Consider the following 17,413-nt stretch of genomic DNA (forward strand, 5'->3'; position numbering starts at 1 on the left):
AAGACAGCCACACTAACTAGGTCTAATTTAACACTTTGATGCTCAGTGAAGCTCCACATAAAGAATAACTTGTTCCTGATCTTGTTCATTCTCTCTTCCTTTACATCAGAGCAGGTGTCCTGGATTAGAGCGCCTCACTTTCACACAGTCAGGAGTTGTTGGACCAGATTCCAGGGTTGTAAAGCATCACTGTAACACAGGAGTGTGTGCGTAGAGAGAGCTGCTGTTAAATATTTCAGACAGTTGGAGGTTCCTGGTCTGCATGCAGCAGTATTGTTTCCTCTCTATAAAGCATGAATCGTCTGAAGAATTTTAAAGATGAAGTACGGACACTGAAGAGCCAGATTTTTAAACAGAACACAGAGAGCGGCTCATCACAGAGGGTAAGTTTTCACTATGACACTGTTCTCCTGTGCTGCTGCATTTGTATTAAAAACATTCATTTGTGCATTTTATTTTTAAGATTCTTTTTCTGATTTTGTGCCTCTATTTTTAGGATGATAAATAAAGTTTGAAGGTAGAATGAGAAAGGTTTTCATGCCCACAAATTTGTTTTTATTTATTTATTTAGCATTTATTTGACATGGACACACAGTAACATTGATGCTGTGATATTTAATCATACACAGGTCCCAGATGCACTGCTTTAAGTGTTTATAGCAAAGTGCTAAATTTCAACACCAGTCCATGGGAGGCAAATCTCCTGAAGGTCCTGTTTGTTGGGGTCTTCAGTCAGAAATGCTGTCTGTCATTGAGAGAGGGATGGACCACAAGGACTTGTCTAGGCCAAGTTCAACAAAATTTACACCAGATGTTCTGAATTTATTGTAATTTTTTCTTTCTAACATCCACACAAATTCCTGAATTAAAAAAAATTACCTCAAATTTATGTGTAAATTCTTAAACATATTTTTAAAGTATCCCATAAAAAGTTCCCCCAAATTTTTTTCAAATATTCCCCAGGTGTTTCAGTGAAATTTAATCATAAAGCCCAAGCATTACCCTAAATATTTAACCAAAAATATTCCTTGTAAATTCATACAGACAGGCTAATTCCCACAAAATTCAAAGAAAATTTCCTTGAAAAAATTGCATTATAAATAACAAAATAAAAAAATAAAGTTCCACAAAAATTCCTCTAAACATCCAAACAAATTCATTGAAATCTCCATGAAAATTCTTCGAAATTTAAAATGTAAGATTCTTCTACACACAAATTTCCATTCAAATTCCCAAAATTTTCCAAATACATTTCCCAAATTTCTGTGAAAAAAAAATCAAAGCAAATTTCCCCCAAAACCTCCAATGAAACCCTCAAATATATTTAAAAAAATGACCTCTAAATTTCCATGACAATACTTAAAAATATTCAAGCAAATTCCCAGTTTTACACAAACAATTTAATAGCTTTTTCTCCCAACATTTCAAGCAAATCAGTTAAACTCTGATGGACATTCTTGAAAATTATGTTAAAGATTCTAGTGAATTATCACAGTTGAAAGTCAAAATATAACGTCGTCATTCATCAAAATAGAGCCAAAAGCCAAAAATAGATCTTTGATGATTAAAACTGACTACAACTAAGTTTGGTTTTGTTTGGTGACTCAAACTAAAAGGAATTTAATCTAAAGACTAAGACTGAGACTCAGATTTGAAATAGCATCAAAATGAACACTAGTCCTATAAGGTCAAAGCAGGAGGTTTAAAAAGTTGCTTTTGTTTGAATGGATTGCTCAAAAACAATGACCTGACATTAGCTGTAAATAAAATAAACATACTCTTCCTCACTCATGACATCAAACTGAGAAGTAGGTTAACGTCTTTTGTAACAGCGCCACAGTGTATGGAATTATTGTTGTTAATCTCCTGAGTTCAAACCTGAAATACAAGTCGGTTACTTTTCTAGACATCCAACTCAGTGTGACATAATGCATTTCTTCCTGTTATTTACATCTGATGATGGATTTAAGATAATCCACTGAGTGAATAAAAAAAAACGTCAAATTTACCAAAAAGCAGTACAGTAAATCAAAATAAAAAAGAAAGACATAAACCCTTAAAAGTAAAAACTAAAATATTGGATAGAAAAAGTAGTGTAATTTTTCAAACAAAACTCAAAGGCTGAGACAGGCTGCTAACATACATATGAATATTTTTTTAATCATAACTTGTTTTTTTCTACTTAATTTTTCCCACTTGATCATCAATCCCCAGTTGTTGTTACTTTCTGTTCACTTTAGACAAAAACATATTATTGAATCAGTATAACAAGTTTGGTTGTCTAAGTTTTTAACGCTTTCATACAACTTGATACCAGGTCTTTCTAAATGATACAGTACCATTATTTGAATGGCCTATGCAAGCACCACCCCTTTAAGCAGGACACGCTTGGAGAAGTTAGGCTACACAGCGTAGCAGCAGCTTCGTTTCTTTTAAATAATTTAATGAGTTCTTGGTAAAAATGCTGGCTCAATTGTACGCTATTTTCGAAGTGCTTCATTTTGCACCCAAAAGCCTCGTGTTCGGCACTGTTTTGCAACGTGAGCTTTGGCTCTCATAGCCGTAGTTTGTCAGCACGCATGGGTATTATGATGAAAGTCCTCCCTCTTCTCAGGGGTCTGGGGGGATTCCTCTGGCCAGAAAGCTGTGCTATGCTGCCGGCGGGGTCCCATATCAAGTTACCTCAGTAGCCGTAGGTGTGTCTATGCAGATATTTCTACTGGATGTTGTTCAGGTAAGGGTTAATGTCGTCCTCATGTTTAGAAAAATGGCCAATGTCGTGATGTGAATTTAAAAAAAAAGTACCTCCACAGATGGAGGCCTACTATGTTTCCATCATTTTGTTCGTGAGTCGGGCCTGGGATGCTGTGACCGACCCTCTGGTGGGATATCTGGTGACCCGCAGTGAGTGGACGCCCATAGGAAAGCTCACTCCCTGGTTGGTTGGTTGTTCTTCATGTTGATTTGATCTGCCGTCCATCCTTGAATACCGTACTGAACATCAATGATGTCTGTCTGACAGGCTGGTTCTCTCCACTCCGTTTGCCGTCTTCTCCTATCTGCTGATGTGGTTTGTCCCTCGTGGCTCCATGTCCCAGGGCCTCATGGCTCTGTGGTTCATCACAGTGACCTGCCTGTTCGAGAGCCTCATGAGTGTAAGTTAGAGTAAGTGGCATTTAAGGGTTCTTCTCCTGGTGGATGAGAACATTATTGTGCTCAGGTCCACCTATGGAAATGGCTAGCTTTTGTTTTTTTAAAATAAGGTATTACATTTAAAACAGTATGGTGAGCTTCTGAAATAAATATAAAAATTGCGGCAGAAGCAGCGTCTGCTTTGGAGTCCCTTGTCACACATTCCGTGTCTTGTTGTCAGCAGCTCAAGCAAAGAATGATTTCCCTTCTTTACTTCTGAGAAGATTACATAACACAGGCGCTTTGTCAAAAAATATTATGGTGGCCCTGAGGGCCCGTTTCATAACTCGACATATTCACATATTATGAGATGTTGAGTTTTGTGAAATGTCTTTGGACTCTCAGGGCCACCAAATGATAAAAAAACAAACATTAAAGGAAAAAAATGAAGACTTATGTGTATGGCAGAACATTAGATCCTCAACAGTTAATCATTTTAGGTGCTTTTAGGTTGATGTCACATGCATAGGTGATTTTTCCATTTTGCAAAGGAAGGCAATTGCCTGGGGCCTCATGCTCCAAGGGGCCTCAAGATACACAATATGGACAAAACTTTTCAACCACACCTGTTGATTATGACTTAAGGGGTTTCAATAAGACCAGTCGACAGGTTTATAAAATCAAGCACCTAGCCATATAGTCTCCATTTGAGATAAAAATAGATCGTTTGAAACGCGTAGTTGATGGATGCCTCTTTTGCCATAAGACAGTTTGAGAAATCTCATCCCTGCTGGATATTCCACAGTCAACTGTAAGTGATACTATTAGAAAGTTGAAGCGTTTAGGAACAACAGTAATCCCGTCGTGAAGTGGACAGTGTGAAATCACAGGTGGATGGGGTGTAAAAGTCGCCAGCTTTCTGCAGATTCCATCGCTGAAGAGTTCTGAACTTCCACTGGGATTAATGCAAGCACAAAACTGAGTTTCATGAAATGGGTTTCCATGGCCGAGATGCTGCCTGCAAGTATCAATATCCCAACTTTTTGTGGAGACCCATTCAGAAAGGATAAACAGCCTGTATTATAGACTGCTCTTGCATATTTTAGTACACCTAAAAATAGGCCTTACATACAGTGCTTACAAATTTATTAGACCACCCTAACCCTAACCAAAGTAAGGTTTATGCCACAGCTGCTCTAAATTAACAGCATGGTAATCACTAAAATCATTTTTTATCTTTCTGCAATGGTTAATACACCAATATGTTGAAGCTCTTTAACCCAAATGATATTTTTAATGCTAAAATAGAATTAGTATTGTTATCCATGAATTTTCAAATTTACTGATTTACAAAAAACTGAAAAAATAGTAAAGTACATTAATATTCCTTGATTAATATGTCAAATTATAGTTATTTACTTGCATTTCTGAACAGAAAAAGTAGTTTTAGTGGTTGAATGTTATGCTTGATTAATTTCTGACTTCTCAGAGAAGCCCAGTGAGCCGGCTCAAATTTGAGTGAATTCAGTTTGAAATCCCTCATTCCTGTTCAAAATGGTAAAATGTGGAGAGCTCAGTGAAAATGAAAGAGTCCACATTAAAGCACTTCATGTTGCTGGATAGTCTCTGAGACAAATATGACAGGTGGTCTAATAAATTTATTAAGCACTGTATGTGTGCATCGACTTCACATAGTTCTGATCAGAGGTGTCAGAAGTATTCACTTTCATTACTCTGGTAGAAGTATAGATACTAGGGTTTAAAAAGACTTCTGTAGAAGTTGAAGTATCAACTCAAGCTTTTTACTCAAGTAAAAGTATAAAAGTACTGGTTTCAAAACTACTTAAAGTATAAAAGTAAAAGTGATGTAAAGGGGATTCTACCATAGTGCACTACCCCACCTCCCAAAAAAACATTTTTCTAAAGGCCATAATGACTACAATGTTATATTAAAATGTTAATGTTGAAAAATTTGGCATGCACCTGTTTCAGCTGTATTTATGCTCATTGAAAATGAACACATTTTAGTACAATGCAAATACATTCAAGAACCATATACAGTATGTGTTCTACCAACCTCCTCACTGGTGCTTGTTGGGACATTTCCCTCCAGTCCTCTTGAGTCTCTGTCATGGACATCTTAGTACTAGGCTGCACACGTCTGCTATTTCCTTGCTGGAGTGTGACGTGATTTGTCATGTTCAAAGGTGCAATGGATCGCATACAAGCCAATAGGGTGCCAGAATGGTATCATGTTTATACTTCTCACCAATCCCTGCTTGTATTAATGCTGATGCACCAAGCTGCTGCTGCTGATGGCAAAGCTTAACCTCCACCATCCCAGCCTCCTCCTTTATAGCATAAAGCTTGTTGCACCCTTATACTCAGATTCACACAACACAATGTCATCAATTTATCCATCCATACGGGGTTTCTAGCCATGTGCTCTCTGGAAAATGAAAGCATGCTGCTAGACTAACCCAGGAAGCATCTTTTGAGCAGATCCCTCTCGGCCAAGTCAAACTGTGTAGCCATCTTGCACTTAAATTTTTAAATGTATGACAAGAGTGGTCCTGAGTGAACTGAAGGATGTGAATCAGAGGGGTTTTACCAGTAAGTATGAGCTAAACATTACATTTTAAAACAATATAGTTGGAATCCTAGTTACAATTATATTTCTAAGGAATGCCAGTAATGAGCATATTAACCCGTTTGCACCAGTAACCAAGATAAGCAATGATCCATAGAAACAACATTTGTTCTGTGCCCACAGTGAAGTACAATCTGTGCTGGCTTGTTTCGTACGATCTGGTGTGCATTACAACCAATGTAAGTCAAGCCAAGAGTAAATCAGATAGCATCAAAATATATTTCTATTATGCCAAAGGGCCCCCTGCTCCAAAAGCAAGGTCTTCATACCAGGCAAATTAGAATCAGGCAGATCCCAACATGTTGAAACAATGAACATGTGGATTACTCTATGATAAAATTGGTATGCAATTAAAAAATATGATCTCTGGCAGAGGAATGGATATTGCACCAATAGTGAGCATGCATTTTCTGCCTAGTGACATGTTAAAACATTTAGCTGTGGTGAGTTTGAGTTATGCTCTTCTTAGAGCTGATGGGCAAGTTCTGTTTGGGCATTTCTGCGTTTGCTAATAGAAAAGAGATGCTGAAAATATTCTGCTTACTCACTATGATTGCTTTTAACTTAACGGAGAAAGGTCTACACCTGGTTTCGAGGGACAGGATGTTGAAAAGTCGTTATTAAGTCGTTGTTAAGGGAGCAGTTCTGATAGCATTTGGTATTGTAATGTTAACTTTAACATTTAAATAAGGTCAAACAGAATTCAGATTTTGATTTTTATATATTTTGCTGGTAAAAATGCTTTAAAATACACCTTTAATTACAGGCGTCTCATTTTAAATGCACTCTTTACATTGTAGTGTTAATACTCCACCACTCTCTCCTTCTTATCTGTCCAGGATTTTTAGTGCCAGTCTTGACTTTCCCCTCAGAGATTTTATTCTTCCTCCTGTAACCATTGTGTCCGTGTTTCATACCATTCTCTTATCCCTGTTAGCGCTGTCATTTCGCTCCAGGCTGTGTCACCATGGTTACTGAGTTTCACACCATTTATGTGCTGTCACTTGGCGTCACGTTCTCCTCTCTCATCCATTACCAGTGCTACAACGTCCCCTTCCTCTCTCTCAACATGTTCCTGGGGGGAGATCACAGAGACAGAGACTCTGCCACAGCCTACAGTGAGACCACGCCCCCTCACTCACCTATTCAGACCTGAACTGATCATAAACCAGGACTTCCCTCATGGTCATCATCATCTTCTTCTTCTGTGGCAGGAATGAGCGTAGAGATGCTGGCCATGCTGTTGGCGTCAGTGATACAGGGTCAGGTCGTGGCCGTGTACAACACAGAAAAGCAGGAGGCCTGTGACAACGTGGACCACAATCCTGAAACGCCACAGAGCACATCTTCACCACAAACGGCATCTCTAAGGGAGACGGTAAAAACTCGACCTCTGCTTTTAAAAATGAGATTCTCTCACTCACTTGAGCTCAGTTCAACTCAGATTTCTACAGCAGTCGTGCAGCATTGTTTGGGCTTTGTGCTGACAGTCCCAGGGAGATCTGGTTACCCTGTAATTTACTGGTCTTAACTCAACAAAGGCATCACTGTGTCTGCAAGAGAATATGCTCTTTTGCACAGCTAATGTAGATATAATGGAACAGGCAAACCTGTTTTCAAACCAAAAAAGTTCACTTAAACTCCATCAAGGAGAAATAGTTTAGCAGTTCAGCCTGAGCCTCTCGGCTGAACACTGTTTTAGACTGAATTTAGTAAAGGGGTTTTTCCCCTTCACATACAGTGTCTATAATAAGTATTCAGCTCTTAGATGTTTTATGCTTTTATTGAGAGATGGGAGCAGAGATGGGAGCAGAGATGGGAGAAACTCTTGTTGCCAGAGTTCTTCACCAGTCAAAGCTTCATGTGGGAGTGGCAAAGAGAAAGCCACTGTTGAAGAAAAATCATTAAATCTCAACTAAAGTTCACTAAAAGGCATGTGGGAGCCTCCATGGTCATGTGGAACCAAATTCTTTGGTCCGATGAGACCAAAACGCTGCTCTTTGGCAATCGGACAAGATGCACCATCAAATACCCACCTGTGAAGCGCAGTGGTGGCAGCGTCATGCTGTGGGGATGCTTCTCAGCAGCTGACCCTGGAAGGCTTGTAAAAGTAGAGGTTTAGATGAATGCAGCAAAATATAGGAAAATCCTGGAGGACAATCTTATTCAGTCTGCAAGAGAACTATGGCTTGGGACAAGATTTATTTTCCAGCAAGACAATGACCCAAAGCATACAGCAAAAGCTACACAGATGGTTTAAAGACAGCAAGGTGAATGTTCTTCAGTGGCCAAGTCTAAGCCTGTCAGGTTACACCGTGATGGTCATAGACTTTTATTCAGGAAGCTGCAGCAAATTTCATTCATCTAAGTGCAATGGCCAAATTTTAAGCTAGAGGCGCAAGCGAGCCAATTTCAATCACCCATGTTGGACAGCAATAAAATTTGTCACCAGTCCTAACGCACATGCCAGGTGTCAAGAGTTTTTGAAAATGTTCAGGCTTTCAGGTTAGGGAAAACTCACAGAGGTGAACTGTTTGTCCCCCAATCACTGCACTTAAAACTACTTACAGAGGCCCTGTATGTGAACATGCATCCATAAATTTAATTCGCTCTCTTACGGCCTTATTTGCAGCTATCTCAATATGTTGACATAGCATTTGGCATGATAATTTGTGCTTTGCTTGTCTTTAAATGTTATGCATGTATTTTCTGTACCAGGAGAAGGCTTTCCTGACGTCAGCTCTGGTCATGGGGGCTCTGTTTTTCCTGAGCAGCATGGTTCTCTTCCTGGGGGTGAAGGAGCAGAGGGGTGAGCAAGTGGCTAATGTTGAATAATTAAATTGCATGAAGATAACTATCTATACGCTGCTTTTCATTACATTCTGTTATTATTTTAAGCTCCTCTCAGCTCTGACGACAAAGTACGCCCCTCTTATCTGGCCTCACTGAAGATGCTGGTATGTCACATCCCTTATCAGCGCCTGGTGCTCGGCTTTGTGTTCAGCATACTTGCTTTTCAGGTACAGTTGAGACCATAGTGGCTGTGTTGACTCCTTGTCTCCTTAGCTCACATGGACATTCTACACATCATTTAGGCCAAATACATGTAAAAGCTACTAGTTGATTCATCTGATTGTGGTAGGCATCATTTCTGCAACAGGTTATGCATTTTAAAATCTGGTTTTCTGCCTTTCTTCTGCTAGTATGTGCCTGATACTTATCATAACGTGATATATTTTTACCTCTTGTCCCAACTCTCAGATGTCCTTGGGTAATTTTGCACTTTTTTGCAGTCATGCGGCTGGGCTAGGAGCCCATTTCCAGCATCTCTTACTGATTCTACTGGTAAGATACAGTGACTAAAATCACACATTGTGCTCAAACAGGTGTTTTAAAATGCAACATTTCATTTGGGCGTTCGAAAAAGCTGTATTCGCCATATTTTTTCTGCCATTACTTCAATGATTTTTTAGCTTTAGAAAGAGAAAACAAAAAAGTCATTTTCTATGCCATGCTGTTTATCACATAAAAGATGTGCCATCATGCAAATATGGCATCTTGATGCCAGTAGAAAATGATTTGGGGTAACAACGTCCATCAGAGAGTGACTGGCATTGATCATCAATGCAACAGTCTGTATCTCAATCACTGTTTGGTTATAGATATAACAGTCTAGACCAGTGGTTCTCAACTTGTGGTTCGCGAACTGGTTTAAGGAAAAAAAAAAAGAGGCTTTTTTACTTACTTTTTTTGCAGGAAAAATAGTAAATTCTGATTGTTTTCTTGAGATCTTTACTTATTTATTCTTTTATCTTGAATGGAAATATTTTCAAGAAAGTTAATTTTCATATGATAAAATTGTAAATGTCTTGTCACCTTTCAAAAAAAAAAAAAAAAAAAACATACAAAAAAAAAAAAACAAGCAAAATGTGTTATAATAGTGAAATAAAATGTTTGCATGCATGTCCTCCCAAAGTGTTGATGAGTCTTTTTGTTCAGTTTTTTATTATGTTCCTTCCAAGGTCCAAATTTCAGCATTTTTAAAAATTTATTTAATAAAAATCAGAAATTTGGGTCCCTACTTCACATTACAGTAGGGGATGGGTCCTATGACTGGACCAGTTGAGAACCACTGGTCTAGACCAGGGGGGTTCAAACTGATTCCCAAAGGCTCATTGCAACCAGTGTTTTTTTTTTTGTTTGTTTGTTTTTTTCCCCCGAGGTCTTAAATGAGAGTAAGGACTCCACATACACGCCCTATATGGAGAAAAGTATTCAGCCACCTGACCATTACATCAGCTGGGAGTGTGACGACATTGTATTCAAATACATGTACTTTAATCTGAAGTTGACTGTCCTTTTGCAGTTATGACTCTTTTTGGAAGGCTTTCCACAAGATATTGGAGTGTTTCTGTGGGAATTTGTGCCCATTCATCTGTTCTGTAGAGCATTTAAGATCAGGCACTGATCTTGGAGGAGAACTCACAATCTCTGTTCTAGTTCATCTCAAAGGTGCTCAGTGGGGTTAAGGTGAGGACTCTGTCCAGGCCAGTCAGTAGAAAATGGCCTTCCCCAAACTGTTGCCACAAAGTTGGAAACATAGCGTTGTCCAAAATCTCTTGGTATGCTGAAACATTAAGATTGGCCTTCACTGGAAATAAGAGGTCGAGCCCAAACCCTGAAAAACAGCCCCATACCATTACCTCTCCTCCACCAGACTTTACAGTTGGTACAATGCAGTCAGGCAAGTAATGTTCTCCTGGCATCTGCCAAACCCAGACTCTCCCATCTGACTGCCAAACACAGAAGTGTGGTCCGTCACCCCACAGAACATGTTTCCACTGCTCCATTGTCCAGTGTTGGTGTGCTTTTCACCACTCCATCTGATGCTTGACAATTTTACGAACCGTCTTTACAAATGTGGATCCATCACAGTACCACATTCAAAGTCAGTGAGCTCTTCAGAATGACCCATTTTTTATCACAAATGTTTGCAAATGGAGGCTACATGGCTGGGTGCTTGATTTTATGCACCTGTGGCAACGGGTCTGATTGAAACACATGAATTCAATAATTAACGGGTGTGGCCGAATACTTTTGTCCATGTAGTGCACATTTGATTAGTTTAACTAATTTTAACACCACAACAGGTAAAGTTTATCAGTGTGACCCTTATATTTCATCCTTTTGTTTTCTGAATGTGGCTCACATCTGGTTTAAACATATTTTACATCTATCTTGCAGTTTTTTGAAAGTAGTTTTTCTTTGTAAAACCTCTGTTGATAAATCTGTCTAAAACACCCTCCTAAAACCAGCTCAAGGTAAAGAAAGGAAGTTGCATTAAAGCACACTCTTGGCCATTCTTAGCCTCCATAAAACAATCTTCTAATAAAGTTTTAGGATGAATTTTGAATTGCAGATGAAACCGTCTCAGTATCTCCACAGGGTTCTGCCTCCATAGCGGTTCCACACTGGCAAATGGTTCTCCTGACTGTTGGGAAAAGGACTACGGTTTTCATCGGACTTTCAGTAGGAAATCTGTCTCCAATAAACAGCTTGATTCAAGTTGATATCCACATCTTCAGTCTCCCTCTTACCACCCGTTTTTGTCTCTCCCAGCTCTTCATCCCAGCTGTGATTGTAATCGCCTGTGTTCCCAGTAGCCTGCCAGCTTTCATGATCATGTGCGTTCTGATAGGATTCAGCGTTGCGACTTTATTCCTGCTACCCTGGTGAGTCTGCTTCCTGTTAGGACACAAAGCTGTCCGCCCTCTTGAAAGCCCCCGTCACATCTAATCATCGTAAGACTCAGAGCAGTGTTCATGAATCATTCATTTTACCTTTACCTGACTCAGGACAGAATATTCTAGGAATGATCCATGCCAATGACCAGTCAGTTTTCTTCATCTAAATTGTCATGCAGATTTGATACATGATAAATCAGCTGGTTTTGCATCCATCAGGTCCATGCTTCCAGATGTGGTGGATGACTTTGCAGTGAAACATCCGTCCTGCAAAGATCTGGAGCCTCTGTTTTTTTCCTGCTATGCTTTCTGCAGTAAGCTAGCAGGAGGCCTGGCTGTTGGGATCTCAACCCTGACCTTACAGTGAGCCTCTCTTCCATTTCTTGAACTATTTAAGCTCATTGATGGTGCGTCAGGTTCTGTTTTCACCCTGTCTGCAGGTTCGTGGGCTACAGGGCAGGCGCATGTGAGCATGGTGAAGGAGTGGTGACAGCTCTGATAGTGCTGTTCTCACCTGTTCCCATCGCACTTCTGCTAATCGGGATGGTCTTTTTTTGGTCCTACCCGATCAAGGAGAGGCAGCAGGATCAGCTGAGCACAGTACAGTAAGTACTGGGTTGTTCTCCCCATGAATCAAGCTGTCAAGTTTATTTTTAAAGCTGCTATGAGACAGACTAAAAATGCTAAAGTATCAAATAAAAATGCAAAAATGTTTAGAGCGAGGATTATTTGGAACACAGAAACAAGGCTGTAAATTATTTCCGCTGTAAAAATAGGTATTTGGGTGTTAATGAAGCTTTGTGGGTTTACCAGCCAGCCTTAAATAGACACTCAAAGAAGTCAGATTTTTTTTTTTTTTGCACTTGTGACTTTCCTTTTCTATCCTGGGGGTTGCTGCTTCCTTAGTTTCAGCCAGTTCTGGATCCTTAGAAGAGGACAAACGACAGCCTGGTCATAAGCTATTTTCAAAAGCTTTTAATAATTCTGTTTTTGTATTTTGTACTGCTACAAGTAAATGAGATGTTAGAAATATTTCTTGCCAAAAAGTAGATGAGAAGATCCACTCATCCTTCATCTCTGTATGCTGATTGGAGCCAAAGCTAAAGGCCTTTTGGATTAGCTCAGCAGAAAGACCAGGAGTAGGCAGAAGAGCTAGCCTGGCTCTGTTCAGTGCTTGGCAAAGAAAGGAAAAAGCACAATTTCCAAAATGTCACTGTCTATTTTTATAAATGTTCTTTTCATGACTGTTAAATAATCAACAAAATTAATACTCAAAGCAGCTCGTACTTCTTAAATAGCTGCTCAGTCACGGAAAATCTTAATAATAAGCAAGCCATTTTTTAAATTTGACACACATGATCTTTAGGATATTAGAATTTATATTTTTACTCTCTGTGACACATTTGTTATAGAAGAAAAGCCTGGAGATAATCAGCTTCAGGCCTGTTTCCAGTCTTCTCTCTGAAACGCTTTCCAGAACTCTTGTGGCATTTCGACTAATTTCAATCAGGCTTTCAACCCACCAACAGCACAGAAACAGTCCTTATAAAGTATTTGATGATATAAGGCTGAATACTGGTACAGGGAGTGTCAGTTTCAGTTCTAATGGATCTCAGAGCCCCTTTTGACGCTGTGAATCATGACATACTGTTGGACAGGTTGGAAACTAGGTTGATCTTACAGGGATGCTTCTGAACTGGTTCATGTAAGAGGACTGCAGTTGTTTTGTAAGTTTTGGTAGCTATAAACTGACTTCTGAAAAAACACAAGATACTTCTGCTCTACAGAGAGGATCAGCGCTCACTGAAACTACGTGTAACTCCCTACTCTCCACCTTAGCTGCCTGATGCTAAATCTGATGCTAAATCATGCAAGTTTGTTCTGACCTTGCAAAGCAGATGGATTTGCCCGTTTCCTTGTTTTTCACTGGCGAATCCATCTTGCAAAGCTCCCGTCTGAACCTTTAGGGCTCGGTTAGAAAGTGACGGACCAATCAGCGACGAGGGGCAGCACTTTCAGGCACGGTGGAGTCATGACGTAAACAAGCAGCAGCAAGAGGCTGGTGCAATTATGGAGCAAGAGCTTAGTGTGGATGCTGCTAAAGCGCCAGTTTTATCAGAACTTGATGACATTTCTTCGTTCGAAGAACAGCAGTGAGTTGTTTTCTTTTCAAAAACGACAAAAGTCGAGTACTTACATGTCTATAGTCACCATGTTTCATGTTATTCCTCTGCAGCTGCGCAAGCGCAGCTCGATAGCAGCTACGTCACGTGTTTGTTGCTCTGATTTGCCCATAAAGATGTGACAGACAGAACGTTCATCCAATCACACTCAAGCTTTTTTCAAAGCCTCTGCCTTTTCCCAGATGTTTCCTATTTAAGCTTTCCCAGATGGATGTGTGAAACAAAGCCATCTGGTGTGCCAGGTTAAGTTCTATGCAGCCTTCAAAACCTTGGATCCCTGCTCTCTGCACTGCTGTGTCTATTAATCTATTCATTTCTACATAACTGGATAACCTCTGTGCCAGCCTCACAGCAGAAAGGTTCCTGGTTAACTTCCCGGTCAGGGCCTTTCCATGCAGTTTGCATGTTCTCCCGTACATGTGTTGGTTCTTTCCTGGTACTCCAGCTTTCTCCCACCACCAGATATTCTTGTTAGGTTAATTGGTGATTCTCAGCCCTTTGATTGACTGGTTACCAGGGTGTACCCAGCCTCTTGTCCAATGACAGCTGGGATAGGCTCCAGCCCTCCTGTGACCCCAAACGGGATAAGCGGTATAGGAAATGGATGGATGGATGAATGGACCTCTGTGCCATGATACTAAAGAAATCTTCCCCTCCACATTGAGGAGTTAGATGATACAGAACTGGCTAGGATCAGAGGACTCCTTCTCCTTGGGAATTAGGAGGGAAACCAGAGTGACTATGGTGTGGTATCCCATCAGGATCAGTTCTCAGTCTCATTTTTACCCTTTATATGCTGCTTCAAATTCTGCAGAAGAGCGATATTGACTTCTACATTTATGCTGATGACACCCAGATATATGTGGCAATCTCACCTGTTGGCTATGGCTCTATAGACTTGTTATGTTACTGCTTAGAGCAGATTGAGTATCGGGATCCAAAGACTAAGGGCCAAGTTTGTAATCTTGGTGTACTCAAAGATTTGGATCTCACCTTTGTAAGCCACATTAAGTCCATCAGAAAAGTTGGTCCATTCCTTTATCTTCAGAAGGATTGATTTTTGTAATGGTCTTCTGACAAAGACCTGAAAATAAACTAATAGCTATTTGTTATCTTAAAGGTTATAGCACCAAATTATCTTTGTTGCAGCCTGTCAGCTGTAATAAATTTAGATCTGAATGCATGCATGTTTTAATTCTGTCACATTTGTGTTGATTATAGATTTCTTTTCTATTCTTCATCCAGGCCAGAAGCTCCACCCTCCTCACTGGGCACGAGAGGAAACGGAGAGCAGCCAACAATCCCTCAGCAGCAGTCAGATACCTCACAGTGTTACCTCAGTCATGATAAGAAATGCTCAGTCAAGTCATCTGTCCGTTCAAATGCATCAAAGAGCCTCTCTGGAGAGCACAGCGGGCCTAAAGCTGTTGTCCAATCAAATGAAAATCCTCGATGTCATCAGCAGACACTCAGCCTTCACCATCACCCAGAAGAGGAAACGCTGATGCAGAATTCCTCCAGGAATGGTTCTTGGTCTAACTCCAGCAGGTCAAAAAAGAAATCCAAAGTGTCGTGGGTTTAGTCAGACACCTCAGAGGGATAGTTTGACATTTTGGAAGAGACTTTTTTCAAACTTTATTACTGGGAGCTGATGTTTACACACTAAACATGAACCTGCAGCAAGCAGCTGTTTAGCCTGAGGATGCAGCTTTTCCTGCTGAAATCAATGTGACAAAATCTACTTACTATCCCTTCTGAAGTTTACAGAAGAACATTTTGTCTATCACACGAAGCACTGTTATGTAGAAATGCCATGGTGTTGATTTACAAGAAATTGGCCATTTTGCACCAAGTCACTAGACTACAAAGTAATACAACATACTACCTGTAAAACCCCGATGTGTGATCATTAAATGACTGTTTTTACATGTATGTTTTCAACTATTATTGCTGTAAATAAGAAAATGCCCAACACGTTTTAAATGGTAACATTTTGATGCAGCATTGATTTTTTTGTTTTCCTTGTTGGTGACTGAAATAATCTGTTATTGCAGGTTTAAACTGAACAGTTAAAAGGAAATATGTGTATTATTATCTTGAACTGTAAGAGCCGTAATGCTTGACCCTGTTTACAGTTTGCGTTATTGGTGCATTTTGGGCATTCAGATACTGAGTAACTAAGTACGTGCACCATTATTATGCTTTAACGATATGTTTTCAAAGACAATCTGATATCAGAACTCACCTGCCTGTCTGTTATGAAAACATCCCATACATCATTTTCATGGCTCTCTTACTTTGGCAAGGCACCTCTACATGTGTGCAGGGAAGCTGCTGGCAATACAAACGAATGAGGGCAAAATAGTCACGAGCTAAGATGCTCTGAGTGTCTCTTAAACAACTTTACTCCTTTATTTTGTCTTAAACATGGTTTGAAGGGAGACCGTGGTAAAACATTTAGCAAATAAACATTATGAGGTACTTATCAAATTGAACTGACAACTCAATTCACAACAAAAACTTATGAAGGAGGGTGCTGGTTTAGCTCATATAATAGAGCAGGTGCTCGTATACAGAGGCTATAGTCCTTGATGCACTAGACATGGGGTAGATTCCACTTTTTGGTGTCTTCCCCCACTTTCTCTGCCCATATTTCCCGTCTCTCTTCAGCCGTCCTATGAGAATAAAGGCAAAAGCCCAAAAAATAATCTTAAAAAAAGTTATAATAGAGTCATGATATGCTGTTTTTTGAAGTAGTTATTACCTCCACCAAGTAGGTTATGTTATCGGGTGGGTTTGTTAGTTAGTTAGTTTTTTAGTTTGTTTGTTAGCAACATAACTCAAAAAGTCATGGACGGATTTTGATGAAATTTTCAGGAAATGTCAGAAATGGTATAAGGAAGAACTGATTAGATTTTGGGACTGATCCGGATCACCGTCTAGGTCAAGGAATTTTTTAAAGGATTCTGTACTATTGGGAGATAGGCTAATGGAGGAGGTCTGCGCTGATACCACTTTACACCAGGAGATGGCGGACATGAGTAACTTCAATCCCAGCAACATTTTGGGTGTGTTTCTATTCAAAGTTTTGGAGTTTACAGAGTTTGAAAGACGCACACCCGGTCGGGGAGACGAGTCGAGCGTAACAGAGGAAACAGCGAATTGTAGCGAGAATACTCACAATGCTGGGAGGAATAGAGGAATATTCACACTCTGGCATGACTTCCAGTCGTCCGGTGAGACTATGGGTGCATCTGTTGGCACCCGTAGCGAAGCCAATGCTTTGCCTCACCGTGTTTCCACCCCACCGGTGAGGGAGTAATCAGCGAATGCCATGGTGGGGGGCACATGGGGACGGATCCAGGAATTTTTTAAAGGATTCTTCACTATTGGGTGATAGGGCTGCGCTCTCAGAGTGCTTTTCTAGTTAAAGCTGTTTCTTTTTGTGATCAACGGGAGCCAGTTCCTGTTTTATAGTTGTTTCCTTGTTTCCTTTTCTGTTGTTTTAAAGAGATTAAAAAAAAAAAAAAAAAAAAGCCTGGATGGTACCAAATGAAGAGCCGTTTAAGGATCGGCTCTTATAACTGAACTGAGTCAAACAGCTTGGATCTGTAAAAGGATCCTTCATTTTCATACAAACATAAATAAAACCATCTGTTTGTTTACTTGAGGAATAAAGCAGATCACATCAGTTGTCAGGGTGG

At 39.9% G+C, this 17,413-nt stretch overlaps 1 protein-coding gene across 1 annotated transcript; it reads left to right on the forward strand.

Annotated features, from left to right (window-relative positions):
- The first annotated feature begins 293 nt into the window (after window positions 1-293).
- On the forward strand, window positions 294-15,214 carry mfsd2al2 (major facilitator superfamily domain containing 2a-like 2). Its single transcript, XM_041799043.1, has 15 exons — window positions 294-383; window positions 2,615-2,734; window positions 2,814-2,938; window positions 3,023-3,155; window positions 6,822-6,900; window positions 6,997-7,160; window positions 8,501-8,591; window positions 8,681-8,802; window positions 9,044-9,127; window positions 11,228-11,311; window positions 11,402-11,514; window positions 11,746-11,889; window positions 11,967-12,126; window positions 14,524-14,668; window positions 14,955-15,214. The coding sequence occupies exons 1-15, from the start codon at window positions 294-296 to the stop codon at window positions 15,212-15,214; spliced, it is 1,914 nt and encodes a 637-aa protein (XP_041654977.1).
- The last annotated feature ends 2,199 nt before the right edge of the window (window positions 15,215-17,413 follow it).

The sequence above is a fragment of the Cheilinus undulatus genome, linkage group 11, assembly GCF_018320785.1.
Source record: "Cheilinus undulatus linkage group 11, ASM1832078v1, whole genome shotgun sequence".
Taxonomy (NCBI): Eukaryota; Metazoa; Chordata; class Actinopteri; order Labriformes; family Labridae; genus Cheilinus; species Cheilinus undulatus.